At 48.3% G+C, this 18,398-nt stretch overlaps 1 protein-coding gene across 1 annotated transcript in view; it reads right to left on the reverse strand.

Annotated features, from left to right (window-relative positions):
- Positions 1–18,398, reverse strand: part of BCOR (BCL6 corepressor) — a 58,736-nt gene that overhangs the window by 19,676 nt on the left and 20,662 nt on the right. Inside the window, 7 exon segments of the mRNA XM_039552246.1 lie at positions 3,861–4,214; positions 4,612–4,893; positions 12,842–13,025; positions 13,479–13,532; positions 14,227–15,456; positions 15,458–17,056; positions 17,982–18,060. Of these exon segments, the coding sequence (XP_039408180.1) occupies positions 3,861–4,214; positions 4,612–4,893; positions 12,842–13,025; positions 13,479–13,532; positions 14,227–15,456; positions 15,458–17,056; positions 17,982–18,060 (3,782 nt within the window).

Genomic DNA, 18,398 nt, shown 5'->3' on the forward strand with positions numbered 1-18,398 from the left:
CAAAGAACTGCAGACTTTCCCATGCAGAGATGCCGAGGCATTGAAAGCAGAAGTTTAATCACCACAAAACCTGTGTACTCCTGCCTGCAAACTCGTCATCAATTCTGCTTCACTTTGACCCTCCACAGTGGTGACAGCAGGCACCAGGCTAAACATGCACTGGAGCTAGGAGATGGAGAGAGCTATGCTATGCCCAGGAGCTTCAGGATCAGTAACACTGCAAGAGGCCAGCACTACACAGAAAAAGCCAAGCATCAGCCTGGGAAATGCAAGACAACACGGGCAGAAAAGCAGCAAGTGGTTAATCCTGAAATCCCACCCCGTCTTTCTAACCACGTGAAGGCAGAAGAAAAACAAGAGTGAGGACGAATATACCTAAATATCCACGGAAAAAAAGAAAACCCAAACCAAAACCCCCAAAAAACTCAGGCCTCTGACTGATGTGGGTTGTGGCAAGTCTGACTCAGAGCAGGACCTGTCTCCCTTCCCGCAGGAGCGGGCTGCTGAGAGGTCCGCGCGGAAAAGCAGCTGCTGCCGCGTCACCTGAATACTCGCTTGTTCAGCTCCCACCCCAGCAGCTGCCTCCTCCTGCCTGCCAAGCCCGGGGCCACCACGCTGCCTGCAGCCCCAGGCAGCTCCAAGGGGCTGGCACAGGCTTCCCGGTGGGAGAGATCCTCCTGGCTCGTCTCCTCAGGGCTTTTGTTTCCGCGCTGTTCGAGCTTTCTCCTCGCACCGGGTGAGCGGCTGCGGCTCCCCAGGGGAGCATCAGCAGAGCTGGCTCTGCACCGCCAGCAGCACAGCGTTATTGCCCAGCTGGGACCCCCACAGAGACCGTGGCTTCTGCCTTGGTCATGGGGCTGGGCAAGCAGTGTGATGCCCTGAGGCTGCAGTATCCCCATGTTCATGGACCTGCTGCACCCCGGAGACCCAGCACGGCAACATCACTTTGCAACAGGATCACAGAACCACAAAATGGTTTGGGTTGGAAGGGAGATTGTCCCTTAAAGATCATCCAGGTCTAACCCCCCTGCCATGGGCAGGGACACCTTCCACTAGACCAGGCTGCTCAGAGCCCCATCCAACCTGGCCCTGAACACTTCCAGAGATGAGAGATGAGGCAGCCAGTTTCCCTGTGCAGCCTGTTCCAGTGCCTCACCACTCTCACAGTCACGAATTCCTTCCTAATAACCTAATCTAAACCTACTCTCTGTCAGCTTAAATCCGTTAGCACTTGTCCTATCACTATATGCCCTTGTCAAAAGTCCCTCTCCAGCTCTCTTACAGCCCTCTTTAGGTACTGGAAGGTGCTCTATGGTCTCCCCAGAGCCTTCTCTTCTCCAGGCTGAACAATCCCAACCCTGTCGCCCTGTGTTCATAGCAGAGGTGATCCAGCCCCCTGATTATCTTCATGTCTTCCTCTGGACTTGCTCCAGAGCAGGTCCACATCCTTCCCACGCTGGGGACCCAAAAAACTGGACACAGCACTGCAGGTGGGGGTCTCACAGGAGCAGAGCAGAGAGACAGAATCACCTGCCTTGACCTGCTGCCCACACTGTTTTGGATAAATACAACTGGGGTGACAAGCCCAGAAGTCAGAAACATCCACATTCCCAGAGATTTGCAGGCAGGGGTGGCAAATCATCCTGATAATGTTAGACTAAGGCTTCAGAGGCACAGAGGCAACCCTCATGTCCTGTTACAGCCTGTTCCTCGGGATACAACCAGCTGCCCAGCAGCAGAGACTACCACAACTGCAGGCAGTGCTTGAGCACAGAGAACAGCTGTTGCCAGCTCCAAATTAAAAAAAAAAAAAAAGCTGCAAGTGATGGTGTATATTCTCACATTGACAGTCTCTGCTTGCTTAAGAAAAGTTTGAGGACTGGTCCTGAGCAAGACAGACAAGCTGGAAGTCTCCATCCCCATGAGACTGTCATGCAGAGGATGCTCTATCACACAAATGTCCTCATCCCAGTCAACTAAGAACAAGGAGATTAAAAAGTTTACACTTCAACAGGGCTGGAGAAGTACCAGCAAAATTATCTGGATGATATCCAGTGTCTTTGAACAATGAATAGTGAGGTACAATTTAGTCAAGTTTATGGTTTTATAGCGGCTTCCCAACCTAAGAGTTTTTTCATAGCCATAGGGCAGCAACTGAACCTAAATGCCTTTGGGAATGGTGCATAAACTGGGAGCCACCTCTTTTTCTTTCCCAAGGCCATGAGCCTATCACTGCCACAGGAGGCATTGCAGGGGAAAGTGAGAGCATCCTTACACAGTACAGCTTCTTGTCAGTGACCCTCGTTTAATCTCTACAAGGTATCACTCTCTGAAAGTACAAAGGTGAGGGGCAGGGGTGTTTGAGCCAACACCATGCCCGCCAAGGCAGCACATAAAGCAAGGAAGTAAGACTCAAGGCTCCTTTTAAACCAAGTTTTGATCTCCTGCTCCACAAATCCTTTTGGAGAACCTTCCCCATCAATAAGCATCAAAGTTTGGGGGTTTCTGCCTCAGATAGTCCTACCAAGGAGAAGGACAGATGAGGAGCTTTAGGACTGAAGGGAAGCTGATATTTTTGCCTGTGACTGTTTCACAGACACTACCAAGGAAAGTCCCACTGGCACAGGATGATCTGGACTCGGTCCTCTCCATGGCACGGGACAAGAGGATCCACTCTCCTCATGCTTCTCTCTTTAAAGGGGATCTCAGCTAAACTACAGGTTAGGCCAGCTGGAATGTGAACATCTTCCAGTCGATGAAGCTTCCAGGTTTGTGAAGGAGGAAGGAGCCCAAATGCCATACATGGAGCTCTCACTCCCAGAAATAGTCTTTCCTCAAAAAAACCCAGAGGGCTTGGAGAGTAAGAACAGAAGAGAAAGAAAAGAAAAGGACCCTGTGGACTGTGTGATTCCATTCCCCATCAGTTCTTCAGCCAAGCTACAGCAGCAAAATGTTGCAGGGAAGGAGAAAAGCATCAGAGAAGAAAACGTGCCCAGGGGCTGAGAACAGTGAGGACAGGAGAGTGACCTGTCCATCCCAATGAAAATCTGGCAGATTTTTTTTGGCAGAGATCCACAGGTTCTCCCCCAGGGTAGGTAATTGACAGAAATGGGAGGGAGGATGGGGAAAGGAGGAAGTGGAGTGAGGGGGAAAGAAGAAACCAGAAACAAGTCAAGGAAATGCGTGATACGCTTCAAGGAAGCAATCCCTTAGGAGAGAGCTGCTGGAAGATCTCTGTCAAGGGGCCGGGAAGTAGGGTGACAGGGGTTTACAGGACATGCTCAGGACGAACCAGCAAAGCATCCTTCTCAGGAGGAGGCTGAGCTTTGCTCTTGAGCATATGTCCTGGCAAAGGCAGGGAAAGCTAGCAGAGCTGAGGGTGCTGGAGGTGTTGGGTTCCCGCGATCAAGAGCTGCTATAGCTGTGCTGACTCTGTTTCAGAAGCTCACAGCCCCTCAAGTCCTATGCGTGGTTAAACACCCTTACACCAACTAGCAGCCTGTTTGCTCCCTGTCTCACCCAAAAGCATGCCCACGTTTTATGACCCCCACCCCGCTCTCCTCTAGAGCCATAAACTTCATTTCACATCATCTATGAAAATATTTAAAGCCAAAACACACACACACAAACACATAGTTACACACACATACACAAACACATTTTCTTGTCTGACAAATATCAGCTACAGTGCCATTCTTAAAGAGGTTTCAGTCCTTATACAAATGGACATCTACAGAAATATATATAATTAAAAAAAAAAAAGAAAGAAAAAAAGCTCTCGACAATTCCTTAACATCGGTGGCAGCATGCGTCACTGTAAATGCTAAAGCCAGCTGGTTTCCCTAGTAGTCTCTGCATACCTTGTTCATTGTCACTTGTTTTGAGGGACTCTTCAGACCAACTTCTATTGCTTTTGGCCTCTGACCTTTTCTTGGTGTGCCTTTCTTCTGTGAAGTCTTTGACCTTTGCAGTGGCCTCTGGCTGAACAGCCTCAGCTAAATCTTTCCTGCTTTGCCGGCCCAACTTGCCGGACGGGGATCTCTCTGGTGACACCTGCTGCTCCCATAGTTCCCTAAGATGCTGCAGGTGACGCTGCTTTTTGGGATGGAGCCCTGTTAATTCAATGCACACCTTCAGGTTGGTCACCTCATTACAATTGGGCTCTTCTAAGTGGTTAGAGGAATTGTTTGTCATTTCCCTCTCAGGCCAGTCATCTAATGGAAAAATAACTAAAAATTAATCAAAAAGCCCCCTCAACTTAAAACAAAAGCTACATTTCACTTTCGGGGCATATAGTCTCAGCTTTAGCACCACACTATGCATTTTAAAGGTTCGCTCATTAAGGGTTACATGCACTACAGTAACTTGCACTGCTGTGGCTACAGTGTCCAATGACTAGTGCTTTATCCTTACATACCAAGTTTTTTTATATATACATATATATATACACATATATATACATACATATATATACATATATATAATTTAAAGTGAAATGACAGTGCTCACATTAGTAACTAGCAAGTTCAAAAATGGAAACACATTAAGCCAAAGCGACGTTCCCTTCACAAGACATTCCTTGAGAGAGACCAAAGCAAAATGCTGTCTTACCTTTGGAGTTCTTCTTCTTTTTTGCTTTTGATATAACTTCATCCTGCAGTTCATCCACAAAGCTTTCGTTTTGGCTGCCATCATTTTGCACTCTCTCACCAGAGTGTTTACGTTTCCTGTCCAGACGTGGACATGAATGTTGGCCAATATCTTCTGTTGGCTGGTCTTCTGCCTTTTCATATACAGAATGCCTCTCTAAATAACACTTCTCATTTGAGAGATCTTTTTCCTCTGGAGTTTCCAGAAAGTGACCTCGGTTGTTTTCAGTACTAGTAAAGTTACCTAAAAATAAAAAACAAACAAACACCACAAGACCTAATAAATACAACACAATTCACTGTGAGAAGGCTTTGCTCTCTGATCTCTTCAATGTCATCTCCATCATGACTTACGGCTCATGAGGCATGCAAATAAACACAAAACTGTACTTGGGAACAAGTCTCCTCTGGCCAGCAGTTTTCTCAACAGTTAAGCACAAAACCCCCAAAAGCACACTACTTTGTGTTGTTTTTACATTAATTTAAGAAGCACAACATTCACAATGCTTGTATCCATAGAAACATCACAATATGCTTTTTTAAATAAAGAAACATCTTTAGATACTGAAAGCACAAACCCTTTTCAAAAAGCAACCTCACCTCCCTAAACTGTGGCAAGTAACAATCCAGTTCAAAAACACCTTCTGATGACAACCAAGTATGTGTCCTCCCTTAATTCCTAATCTTTCACTAACTTCTCCCATCGAATTGCAGAGTCTGACTTAAAAGCATTCATCCCTTCTTCGGGAGATATAAATGGGATACAGAACACACACACACGGACACAGAAATGCCACTAAGAATAGCTGTGATATTTTGCAAAAAAGCACTACTTGAATCCAAGGTTATAAAAAGGCTTCCTCACTTCAAGTAACCAACCAGTCACTGTACCTCACATGATCTCTGTCACCTCCTTTTAAAACAGACCTCACTTTTTTTCAAGGAGTATTTCCAGCAATAGCAAGAGGGTGAGCTCTGAAAAGCTTACTAGAAACTAGTCTGACAAATTAGCCACGAAAACACCCATGCTGCCTCGCCTGCACTAACTCCAGCTTCCCTCCAATACTGTTTGCCCAAATTCAGAGACAGCCTATGCAATTTTAAATGGATGCTTGATTTAAAATTACACTTAATCACCATCTTGAAAAATGTTGTTTTCTTGGGTTCAACCAAACTAGCAAAGGCAAGGTTAGGCAGAGATGCAGTGCAGACTGCAACAAAAATAATCAGCTCCCATTTACAATTCTCACAAACAAGTTGGGTTTCCCACATGTTTTAGCCCTCCTGGTCAACCAATACTCCACACCTCTGCCGCTGTTTGGCAAACTCTATGTTCCATCCTACTTTCCCACGGCTCTCTGCCCCTTTTCCTCTTCCTCCTTCTTGCCCTTCCTCCCTCTCCCACTTCCCTTCCTGCAAACACATCTGCTGGTTTCCTATCTGGACTCCTGACAGCTCTGTTGCCCTTCCCTCCCACGGATCCTCTCTCTCTTTCACTCAGTCTCTTGCCCTGTCCAGCCTGGCCTTCAGCTTCTGCTCTTCCCCCTCATCAGGGCTGACACTGTTCCCCTCTCCCATCTCCCCTCCTGTCCCCTCCAAGACCCACCACTGGCAGCATCTGGATGCAGCCCAACTCTATCTCACCTTATCTTGACTGCACCATCCTACAGCTCTGCCAACCCCTCCTGGTTTCTCGACCTTCCCTGAAATAGCTGTTGTCAGTAATGGAAGGCTGGGGGCGGTGGGAAGGGGAAACTTCCCTGGTGAGATTTCTCTTCACCACAACCTGGAAATGGCTCCAAGTAGCACCAAGGGCTCTGGAGATGTTTGTGGGCACCAGAAGACACCCCAGCATAATTTTTATGCTGCTTGGGAAGCTGCCTGCAGGGCTGCTTATAAAACAGCACAAGATATGGGCCAAGAAAAATCAAAACAAAAGCTGATTTTCTGCAGGCGAGCGGGATGCTTGGGCTGCTCCGCTGTTTGGCGATGCTGCTCTCCACAAGGCCGTCTGGCCAACACATGCTCCCTCCCAGACTTTAAAATGCACTTTGTCACACTTCTTCCAGCCAACAATGCTGAAATGTTCCAGAGAACAGGTATCTCAGCTTACTATGACGTGCCTCTAAATCGCAGCGTCCCCCCAGATCAGAATGGATCTGGCAGCACCCTGTGCTCGCACATCTGGCATGAGGACACCGCCCCACAGCTGTACCCTATAACCACACCAAAAGCACCAGCAGTCCTGTTTCATACAGCATAAAAGCAGCTGGACCAGTCACGTTTTAAGTATCACTATAGAAATAAATGCGTCTATCAGATTTCATCTTACATTTTTAATGCAATCTGCTATTTTCCTCCTTTCATAAGGAAACATTATACTTCTGTGGTCAGTTTCCCTGAAGAGATCAGGTAAGGGCACTCTCAGCCACGCTCCTGCTGTCTTAGAGCCTTCTCATCTCCAGCAGCACCAACAGCTACAGGCCATGGTTCATGCTGAGAGTCACTACACTGGGATAGCTTTCCTGCTCCTAACACTGTCTGGCCTGAGAAAAGACAGGCACATCCTGACCAATTCCCAGAGAAGCTCTTGCAGGGTCAGAGGAAGTAGCAGGGTGTAGGGAGGTGGCGGGGGGGCGGGGGGGGTGACGGTCTTAATCTTTATGGCTTGCAGGAAACAGCAAGCTAATTCCAGCCTGCCACCACCGAAAGCGACCTGCTGCAGAGATTAATTCCTTCTCTATCTGCAAGAGGACTTGGCACGGGGATGCCGAGCGCCGCTCGCTCAGACTGTGCTGAAAAATAAAGAGGGAAGAGACCTTGCTAACAGCTTGTCACTGTCAGCGTTCCTCCGGGGCTCCACATGCTGGGAAGAACAGCACACACCTAACTGCGGTTCATCCAAAAAGCCCTCGCTGCCAGCAGCTCCGTGACACCTTGGCCTCCGCTCGAGAGGGACCCTCAGGGGACCAGAGCTGCATCTCCGCAGCTGCCGAGCCAGAAATCCCTCTCAAGGACCGCCCGCTGCACACGCGGCTCTGAAATCCGTCCCGCTCGCTGCAGCTAAGACCATTAGGGAAGCGGCATCTCCGCGCACTAATCCCGGTTGTGTAACCACCCTGCATCGACGCGGGAGCGCAGCCCCGGCGCAGCCAGGGCGCCGCGCGGGACGCGTCCTCGCCTCTCTGCTCCGGCGCTCCCGCCTCTCCCACAGCTGGGCTTCCAGTGCGAAAGAACAAAGGTCAGTCGCTGCTGGCGACACGGCACAGCCCACAGGCTGTCAGGCTCTCCTCGCAGCCTGCACGGACACGTCGCAAGCCCAGAGGCTTTTCCCCCTGGCACAGCTGCAGCTGCCTCACGGAACGCAGGCTCTATTAATATTTTACCACCGGATTCCGCTCCGTCCTCAAACTGTTTTGCAAGCAACCGGGATCAGACGCCATGTCTCCCCAAATTAAGATATAAATGTCAACAAGAAGCACAGCAACATAAGCATAACATGCGTGCCCAACAAGGATGAGGAGAATTTATCTGCTTTTGTTCCCACCACCCCCCTCCCGTGCCATGTATCTACAACATCCTTTTCTCTGCCTGAAGAAGAAAACAACAACAAAATACTTGGGAGTTTTTATATCATCATTATTCAAACAGTGGCGAGGTAGCCAGAAACACAGGATAAATGCTGAGTTCTCATAGCAACACACCTCTATGAGTAAGGAGATTAAACTCTTAAATGTGTTCCTTCCTCAAGCCTCCAGTATTTGCCAGTCTCACACCAGCTGTGACAACCAACACCAACAATTCAAACCATTTCTCACTGTCCTACCAATCTAGAAACAAGGAAGAATTAAGAAAATGCTTCTTCACATCTGGTTTCTGTCTGAAGGACGGGCTTAGACACGGGCTACAATCTCAGGGCTTTCTGCCTTCGTGCACGGGCTACAATCTCACAAGAAAGTTACACGCACACACAAACACACTACCCAAAAAAACCTTTCTTTCATTTTTTCATCTTCCTGTTGCTGTCAACTGCTTGAGACCAGGCCCTCTCATGCGATGCAAACAAGGAAACACATCTTAGTGTTTAAGCTGCAGATTCTTTTGTTCAAATAACATGGCAGCTAAAAACTGCCTTTCCTCTTCCCTGGAGCAACCTCTCATTGCGCTCACATATGCAAGGCACCTTTTATTCATCCAAGAATGGTAATGACTATCCAAATGCTAAAACCCAGTATTCAGCACGGAGATCACAACAACAGTAAGAAATTCCATAAGACATCCTCAGAATTCAATTCTGAGTATCCCATGGGGCAGAGGGAACCCAGCTGATTTCACTTTTCCCTCCATGTACCTCTGCTTGGGAGCTTTCTGCATTTTGTTTCATTCTGCCCAAGCCTACCACACTGCACAAACAAGCAACCACCACTCTTTTTCCCTTTTTCTTTTTGCACTATGTCCTGTGGCAGGAAGGTAATAACTGACCAGGGCAAAGGACATGTTTACTGCCTCCATCTTTCATTTGTTCCAGTGTACACACAGCTCAGCAAGAAAAAAGAAAAGCAGGGGATCACCATGCAAAGAGACACCAGCACCTCGCTACAACGCTAAGATCAATTGTGCAATGTGTTTTGGCACATCACACCATTTACCTTCACACCTACAAACGGCTTTAACTTCTTCCTCATAACCTCATGCCTTAAGAGCAGGCTTTTAATATATTGGGGTAATTGTGCCCAGCTAAGGTTTAAACAGGCAGTGTCTTCCATCCTAAACAACTAAATAAACAGGTAAAGTCATGCTCCCCAACCAAGAAATTCACAGCTTGTAGAATTTATTCAATCTTTCACACTCAAGCATGATTTTCAAAACCTCTGGAAGAGCTTTGTTACGAACCAACATGCGATCATCACATGCCCGTATTGATGCGTGTGTCCATGCCAATAGCTTAAATCACTTGATCTCTGAACAATCCTATGACTCATGACATATGCATCCCATAATTTATCATGTTTGTGCTATGAAAATGCACTGGAGCAGCATTGCCTCAGCAACATTTACAAGTCACCTTGGCAACAAAGCAGCTTTGCGGCTGCTCTCAGATGCCCGCTCTCAGATGCCCAGCAAAACCTAAACGAGATGGGAGAGAACTGAAGCACTTCTACTTTACTGCTCGGCTTTAATTGCTCATTAATTAGCTAACATGGCTACCTGCCTTAAATTGGGCCTTTAAAAAAAAAAAGGCAAAACAAAAACCTAAACAAAACAAAAGCCCACCTCTTTTACCCTTCTCCAGAAGGCTCGATGAAGCTTAAGGAGACTCCCAGTACAACAAAGCCATGCACTGCCAAGTCAGAAGAAAACTTAAGGAACCAGATATTATGCCTTCATCTGCTTCCAAAAAAGTCTATACACGTGCAGTACAGCTAGGAAAATCAGCAAGTCCTAGGACAAGCTAAAAAAAAGAGCAGTTTCCATCCCATCAGATGCCTCTGTAAGCATCACCTGCCTGTGCTATTTAGCCCTTTGTTGCACTGGTAGGTTTAGAGGAGCCAAGGGGGCAGGCAGCTGCCAGGGCCCCGATCAGCTCTGGTGCTCCATGCCAAGCACGGCTGCCACCGTGCCGAGGCGGCAGCGGGGGAGCCCTGGGAGTTGGCTCCATGCCACAATCACAGTTTTGGATGCAGTTTCCTTCCTCCCTGCTGACATCAGGCAGGTGAAGTGCTGGCAGTGGGGGCAGAACAGCTCACCGGTTTCACTCCTAAATTCCCTCCTCACACAGGTAAAGGCATGGCTGTTTCACTTTCAGCTAGTACCACACAAACATGAAACAGGGGGAAACAACTTTTCAAGCAGCAAGATCGCTTGCAGGAGGCAGAAGGGAAACAGACGAGGCTGCAAACCATCAGCTCGTTCCCGTTCAGGAGCTTTAAAGCCAAAAGCACCAACAGCGTGGTCAGAAATTGAAGGCAAAGGGAAGGCAAAAGATAAAGCAGCCCTGGCTCTCACCGAAGGGGAAGAGAAGGCAGAGCTCCAGTCGCTCAGTGAGAGATGCATTAAGGCTGCCGGTGGCTTAAGCCCCAACAGAGAGCCCAAGCCACCACAGTAGAGGCATTCAAGAGGTGTGAAACTCGGCTTCCTGATTTATCAGCTGCTATCCCAAGGGGCAGGAGGTGGACCACCTCGATAAAAAACTTTTACTGAGACCTGAATCTGTACTGGTAAGTACTTGCTGCTGCCCAGAAGGGCAAAAAAGGAGCTCCCTCAGCAGAACACACCCGTGCTTTTAGGAGTTTAGACATTTGGCCAAAGTCTGAAATAGCCTGTTAAGTCAGAGCTAATTAGCAGAGGAAAGGAATGAACTGAACATACTTTCCCTGCTTCCAACAGTTATTTAATAGTCTCAAACACATTTTAGCCAGCAGATTCAAGTGTCAGAGATCTCACTAAATGGTGAGTTTACAGACAAACCGTATCATCAGCCTTTTGCAAGGATGGGGGGAGGGGTTTCAGCATACAATTATGCTCTACACTCATCCTCTCCACAGCCCCCTGCCATCCCTCCACAAGCAGCCCCATGTCCCTGAGCAAGCCTGCCTTCCCTCCCTCTCTTAATCCCCTGGGCCCCTCCCTCAGCTCCACAGCCCATCATCCTCCTCTTTGCTGAGCCCTCTCTGCAGCCAGAATAAGCTGTGGGACTGCTGCTGCCACTGCTCTTCTAGCTTTCCAGCACAGCCAAGGTGGAATTTAACAGAGGACATCACCAGGGCATCCCAAGTCCTCTGAGGAGCAAGGAAGGCTGCAATGGGGACAGCAAGGGCGGCAGCCTGCCCAGCTCTCAGCTTTTACACGGGGACTGCAAAGGAAGCTGTGCCTTCCTCCCTGCAGCTACCTCAACAGAGCTTGGAAAGGAAAAGGCTGCCCAGCTTCCAGAGCCTCAGCCTGCCTCTCCCCACCCTGGTACCCTCTCCACTTCCACAATTAAAACTTTCCCTTGCTGTTTTGCCAGGCCGATTTTTGTTGAGGCTGTTATTTCAGCAATAGCAATACCACAGTAACTTGATTTAGGTGAGTAACTGAGCAAGTACGATTGACCAGCGTGCTCTCTGCCAAAAGCATTAACCAAAGACCAGAACAATAATTCAAAGTTATTAAACTGCCTGAACGAAATTTTCTACTAGCCCTACCCATGAATCTCCACCTACAGAAGAGCACACTTAACCACTGAGTTACACAGTGCACAAACACACACACAGGGAGCAGCCTGCAGTGCGTTTCCTCTTGTTTTGCAATGCTTTCAGCACAGTTTTTTTTTCTGAGTTGTTCAAAACAAAGTAGCAACAGAAGGAACTGATCCATTCCTTAAATACATAGGTAAAACAAAAAAAACCTGTGGAAACTGACAGAAGCCATATGCTTACCAAGAGCACAAACAAAAAAGAAGTGATCTTTTCTTGCATACAGTAAAAAAATCCCCTAATACCATTTGTTTATTTTAAAGTTCATCTTAGTTTTAAGATGTTGCATTTTCCATAGTCCTCTGACACCCTGCCACAGCCTAGAGGGAACTGACAGCCCCACAGGGAATTTCACAGACTCTGCCTGCAAGAACCTGTGCCTCACATACCTCCCCAGCCACTGCAGCAGAAGTCACCCTGGCAAAGTAGGTTCTTATCATTTGGAGTCGTTACTGGCAGCTTTTATGGATAAGCCAGCCTGGCAGATCACATCCTTCCCCACTTCCCATCACTCTTCTGTCCTCCATCCCTGCTTTGCCTGAAGACTGCAATACTGGCATATCTCAGTGCTACTGCAACTTCAGGAAGCTGAACTCCTCCCTGCTTTCCTCTCTTCCCCCATCTCCCTTCCGTATTTAAAATATAACCTTGGACTTTTGCGTTCACTGGCTGATGCAGCACCCCATCAGTCAAAAGGAGGATCTCTCTAAGGCAGGAACTCAGTGACAGGCAGTTAACTTATCTCCTGAAAAGCAGGTACAATGGCAACCAGAAACTTGCAAACCCCAAAAACAAGCACAGAGGGCACCAGCCATGGCAACTCAGCACCTGCAGAGGATGAGGTCAGTGACTTTCACCAGCAACACGGTGAGAACACGAAGATTTGCTTGCTTTGCTGCAAGCTGCCATGGCACAGAGACACATACACGCTTCAGAAAGCCATCTAAATTCGCTTACATCTGTCATTGTCATTTTGGTCAGCAATGGCATCTTCCAGAGCAACAGACTTTGGCTTCTTTTCACTGTTTCCTTTCAAGTTTTCCCAGTCTGCCTGGCTGAATCTGCAGACCTCTGAGTCTTTGGTAGCTGTTTGGCCTTCTCTCTCTTTCATCTCCAACTCTGAGAAGCGCATCATTGCACGCTAGAAAGAGAATTGATATGAAAAAAAGTCTTGCAATAAAAACTACTTCATTTACCTTACCTTATATGAAAGCATTTCCAAAGAAAAAATTGACTCAAAACCAAGGTTTCAGATAGATAGTTAAGGGTAGGAGTATAACACACCTGACTTGTAAAACAGCGTTCTAGCATCTTATAAGCAAATAGCCACACAATTCTTTCATATATAAGTATATATATATAAAAGATTATATATAAATGTATATTATATATAAAACAAAAACATTCCATTTTGGAGGTAAAAAGAGACAAAAACAAAAAGAAATAAAGTAAAATAAAATAAAAACAACAACACAAAACCATACAATGAATAAAAAACGACCATGGCCCACAAACTTCCCTTTGTGTATTTGGAAATGAAATTTAACTCAAAGGTTTATGTAAGAGTCTAGTAATAAAAATTTGAAGAACTGACCTCACAGTAAGCAGCAGGTAGACATAAAATACTGTCCTCTTGTAATCCTTCCATCTATGTAATTAAAATGGGCACTCAATGGATCATTTAGATAATTTCATCCATTTTTATAAGCATAAACCAATTCTTTTCTTAACAATGCAAAACAATTTGGCTTAACTCATCCCTTCATTATAAGTAAAACACCCTAAGAATATTCCTACACAGCATCTGTCTATCATCCCTTAGCATCAACCTCAATACCTCTCCTACTCTTCCCTACGCGCTCGCTTGGCACCAACGTTGCCTGAGACCCGCTAATGCATGGCTGCGACTCCTTGCCATCCAACAGCACATTTGGCATGCTGATCACAACTTCTGGGTACGCTGTGCTAGCTGGCACTACAGGCCAGCCGAGAAATTACAGCCAGCGCCAAGGTAACATGCATGCCTGTCCGACTCCCCTCGAAACTGCACAAACATTGCATTGACGTGCATTAACATTTGTATCAGATCTTAGTAAAAGCCCTTTAAAGCTCACTAGCCCATACATACCTATAAGCCACACATACTATTCTTTACATCGCCTCACTCTCACTAACAAACTTACTTTGCTATTTAAAACCATTTCCGGCGAGTACAACCCAACAAAAAGAATTTCTGGTCTCCCCACTTGTGTTGCTTCTCTCAACTTTAAAAACTCAACTGTGACTTGCAACAGAGAAATAACGACAAAAAGCGCGGCAGTCGTTGGACCGCGCGGACTCACCTGCAACGCCCGCTGCTCCCGGCTGAGCTGGCTGGAGTCAGCGTAGAGTTCAGTCGTCACACACTTGAATCGGTCACCTACATAACCGGCAGAGTTTGCGATCCTCTTGGCCAACTTCGACGGCTTGGGTTTCAGTATTTTGCCATCGGCAGACTCCGCGTCGTCGGCTCCATCTTTGGTATAGGTCTGGTTGGCATCAATGCTCGGCGGCGCAGTTCCCATGCAGAACGGCTTTGCGTCCTCCTGCACCTTGCCAAAAGCCAGAGCTGGAGTATCGCTCTCGTGCACGCTTTCCAAGAAAACAGGCGAAGGCTGGACCGCCACTCTCTCTTTAGGCTGGCTCACAGATAAATCTTCTTTCCTTAAGCCGAACACTGATGAACTCTGGGCTTGCTTGAAATTATAGGTTTCGTGAACATCATTATTTCTTCCAAACTCCTCTCTCATTACAATAAAATCTCTGTGCTGCGACGCCTGCTCTACCTTGTGCTTTGTAGGGTCATTAGTCTGATTACTGCCTTCTGTAGCAAAGCTGGCTTTCACTGTGTTTGCTTCACTCTTAGCCTCTTGCTCGTCTCGCAGAAGATCCGGGAAGAGGTGTTTGTCGCTTTTTGCAGAGTTTTTGCTGTGGCCAGAGCTCTGGTGCAATTTCACGCTCTTGTCACTGGGCATTTCGAAATGCATCTTCCCACCACTCTCCAGGAGCTCTGGCAACCGGCCCCGCAGAGCAGGGTCCTCATAGCGGACTCTCTCGTGAGACCGTGACCTCCGTTCTGTCTTCTCCTCTTTGTTGATCTCCAAAGCAGAATGCTGCAACAGCATGGGGTGCACCATCCCCACTCCCAGTGCATCCTGGTAGGTCATGAACTCCCCCCTTCCAGCTGGCAGGCTGTAAGGGAGGCCAGGTTTGGGAGCCAGGTGGGTGGGGTAGAGGCTGCCATTGGGCAGCAAGACAGGGTGTGGGTAGACGTGTCCTTTCCCATGGAGGGTGAGAGGGCTGATGGCAATCCCCTCCGGCACTGGATATGGGAGGTAACTCCTGGGGTAGGGCAGAGGTGGGGAGCGAAATGCCTCATTGGGTGGCAGGAAGATGGGGCTGGAGGCCAGGGCAGTCTCAGTCGCCTTGAAGTTGGCTTCCTGACCACAGGATTTGGCCACCTTAGTGCTGTGTTTCGCAGGAGTGGCGACGGGCTGCCCGACGTGCTGTATAACTGAGGCGGTGCTCTCCGCCAGAGCTCCGGGCCGTCTTGGCGCAATCCACGTTGGCATTGGGAGCTGGTGACGCTGATGCTGGCCGCCCCCCCGCTGACACCGCCCCCGAAACGCTGCCGACCACTGCCTCCGTGCCACCCATCCTGGGGCAGGAGGAACTCCGCGGCTGTGGCATAACCCAGTCCAGTGCCTTGTTTTTCAGTTGGACATTTTTCCCAGCCTCCTCACTGGGGCTGGGACCAGGAACGATCCAGGAGGATGGTGCCGTGCTGATAATTTCAGGCCTGTAGATGGGGCAGCTGTTCCCAGGAGAAATGGTTTCTTTCTGAACGATGTCACTGCCTGGCAAGTGCGTCCCCCCTCCTGCCCTTCCATGCACCAGCACCGTTGGCATAATTTTCTTACCATGGTCTGACTTGCCAGCAGTTTCTGCATCAACCACTTTTGCCGACAAGTCCAGCGGTTTATCGGTGACGTCTTTGGTCGGAGTCTGCTTTTCCAGGAGTGGGGGAGACCTGCTGTCTTTCCGGTCATGGCCAGCCTTCCGTGTATGGGGGGCAGATGGCAAGGGTGCCTCCCCAGCATCACTGCCTTTGGGAAGCTTCCCGTTGGAGAGACGAGCAGGTGGAAATTCACTGCCGATGTTCACATAGGGCTTTGGGAGCGTAACAGCAGAGGAGGGAGAGGTGGTGATCCTGGGGAAATGTTTGTGGAAATCGGCGTAGGCATCCCCGACCTGGGTGGGCAGGGGGAGGCGAGGGGACGGCCGGGGCGAGTGCGGCAGCAGGAGTGCGGGATCTGCAGGCAAGTTGGCAGGGGCTGGCTTGGCGGTGGGGACCCGGGGCTGCTTGCTGCTCTGGATGTGGGGGTAGGCATGCGTGTCGACAGGGTTGCCTGGGCTCACCCCCATCTTCCACGATAAGCTCTTATCCGGACAGTGCACCAAAGGTGGGATTGCTGGTGAAGCTGAAGCAGTCGAGAGCCTCATGGGTGATGCCAGCGACGAAGGGATGTGAGGGGCAACGTAGTGGGAGGGAGGCAGGTATAAAAAACGTTCACCGTTTGTACATACGGGCGAGTAAGCCAGGTGCTGCGGTAAGCTGTAGGTGGACTGCTGAGGTAGCAATGCCTTGTACATGTTCAACGAATACTTATTTGGTGAGTCAAGGAAAGGGTATATGGTGGGCGTTGCGCCCTCCATGTAGGGGTTTACCCAGGGGAGCCTTAGGTAACTAGCACCATTGACACCAAGGGGACTCTGCCTGTCACCTGCAGCTCGGTCCAAACCCAGTGTCTCCCCTGTTGGGACAGAGTTTTTTTGTATTCCAGGTGGCGCTTTGTATATAGCGCTGAAGCCGTTCGGGGCTTTTCCAGAGACAGCTGTGCTTTCCACCGCTTCGGGGGGATTAGACTTAAACTGTATCTCTGGATTTCTTTCAGGAGTAAATCCCAGGCTGGCTATCGAACCCGTAGCATCCCGTGATTTTTCCGAGCCAAGTCCGCACAAGCTGGAATAGACAATGCTGCTGGGGACTCTGAGTCCTTCTCGCATGAGTCCAGACCTGTCCATACTCAGAGCTGCAAGACTGTCAATGCGATGTGCTGTAGTCGCATCCACCTTTACAGAACAAGAAGCATGTTACTTTCACATCTCACTAACATGACTACCATTCAGGCTACAGATAGATCAGCATTTTGGAAGAGAAACAGTAACAATGCAAACATGCTGTTTTTGTGAAAACGTACAGAGGCTGATTACACTGGAAAATGGGAGAACAGGAACCTACGGAGCAATATGTATAACACCACAAACATCAACACCAATCTCCCCAAATCCAAAATTCAAACAGCCAGGAACAAAGGCGTGAGGACCCAAGCAGCCGGAGTGGCCCAGAGACGATGCTTAGTGGCACCGCTCCTGTGCAACCACTGGCTCTTCAGCCCCAGCCTTGCCAGAGCATGAGGATGTGGGTTGTGGCATAGAGACCAGAAAGAGAAGGATGAAGGGCCTCTCCTCCTCATCCTCATCCTCCTCCTCCAGGACCTCTCCCTCAACTGCAGCTTTGCTCTGGGGCTTGCCACCGCCACACGATTCATGGCACAAGACATCTGAGGATGCAGCACGAAGAAAGGTCTGCCATCGAATTTCTTTCCCACATGCTGCTCCCCATGTAGATTCAAAGAAAGGAAAAGCCTCACCAACTTTGCTGGAACATTGATGTTCTTAATGCTTACGTGAACTATTTTTGCTACACATGCTGGTATTCCGCATGGCATTATTCGTAACAGCAAAATTAAGAATCTGACGTCATACAACAACACACATCACAAAGCATCAAGAGATTAACGAGATAAATAAACAAAGCCCCAACTTCACTGTTTCACAGAAACAACGTGCATGTGCCCAAGCCCACTAGGGCTGCAACAGGAAGGTGTTTTAATCATTTCTCCAAATGGATCACGTAATAACAGCCAAGGGCAGGAGTCGCGGTGGGGAGGACAGGCACGGATTCATCTGCAGCACGAAGCTTTTAACTTCTTACCACACTGTGATTCAGGTGATTTTCCTCCCTCAACTCCAGTCTGCTTTTCGGTGCATCACCATCATTAACGGGAATTTTCCTATTGAAAAACAGAAGCTTACTATTTGAAAACATCCTGTGCATCTTGGATCAGTATGGTATCATATCACCTCCATATTTTGATTCCCCAAGAGAAGTCCCATGAGATAACATATTTATCCTTCTCCGTACCCATACGTGGCGACTACTTTGAAAAGCAAGAACCATTTGAAAATAAGCATAAAGGGGTTTGACAAGAACACACCAAGCACATCTCAGAGCAGCCTCCTCCAAAGCAAGCAGTTTTTGTCAAGGTCTTCTCTTTTGCTCCTTGCCCTTTCCTTTTTCCAGGGTGAGAATATCCCATTTTAAACACACTCTGTTCATATACCATCCATA

Source organism: Corvus cornix, chromosome 1 (genome assembly GCF_000738735.6).
Source record: "Corvus cornix cornix isolate S_Up_H32 chromosome 1, ASM73873v5, whole genome shotgun sequence".
NCBI lineage: Eukaryota > Metazoa > Chordata > Aves > Passeriformes > Corvidae > Corvus > Corvus cornix.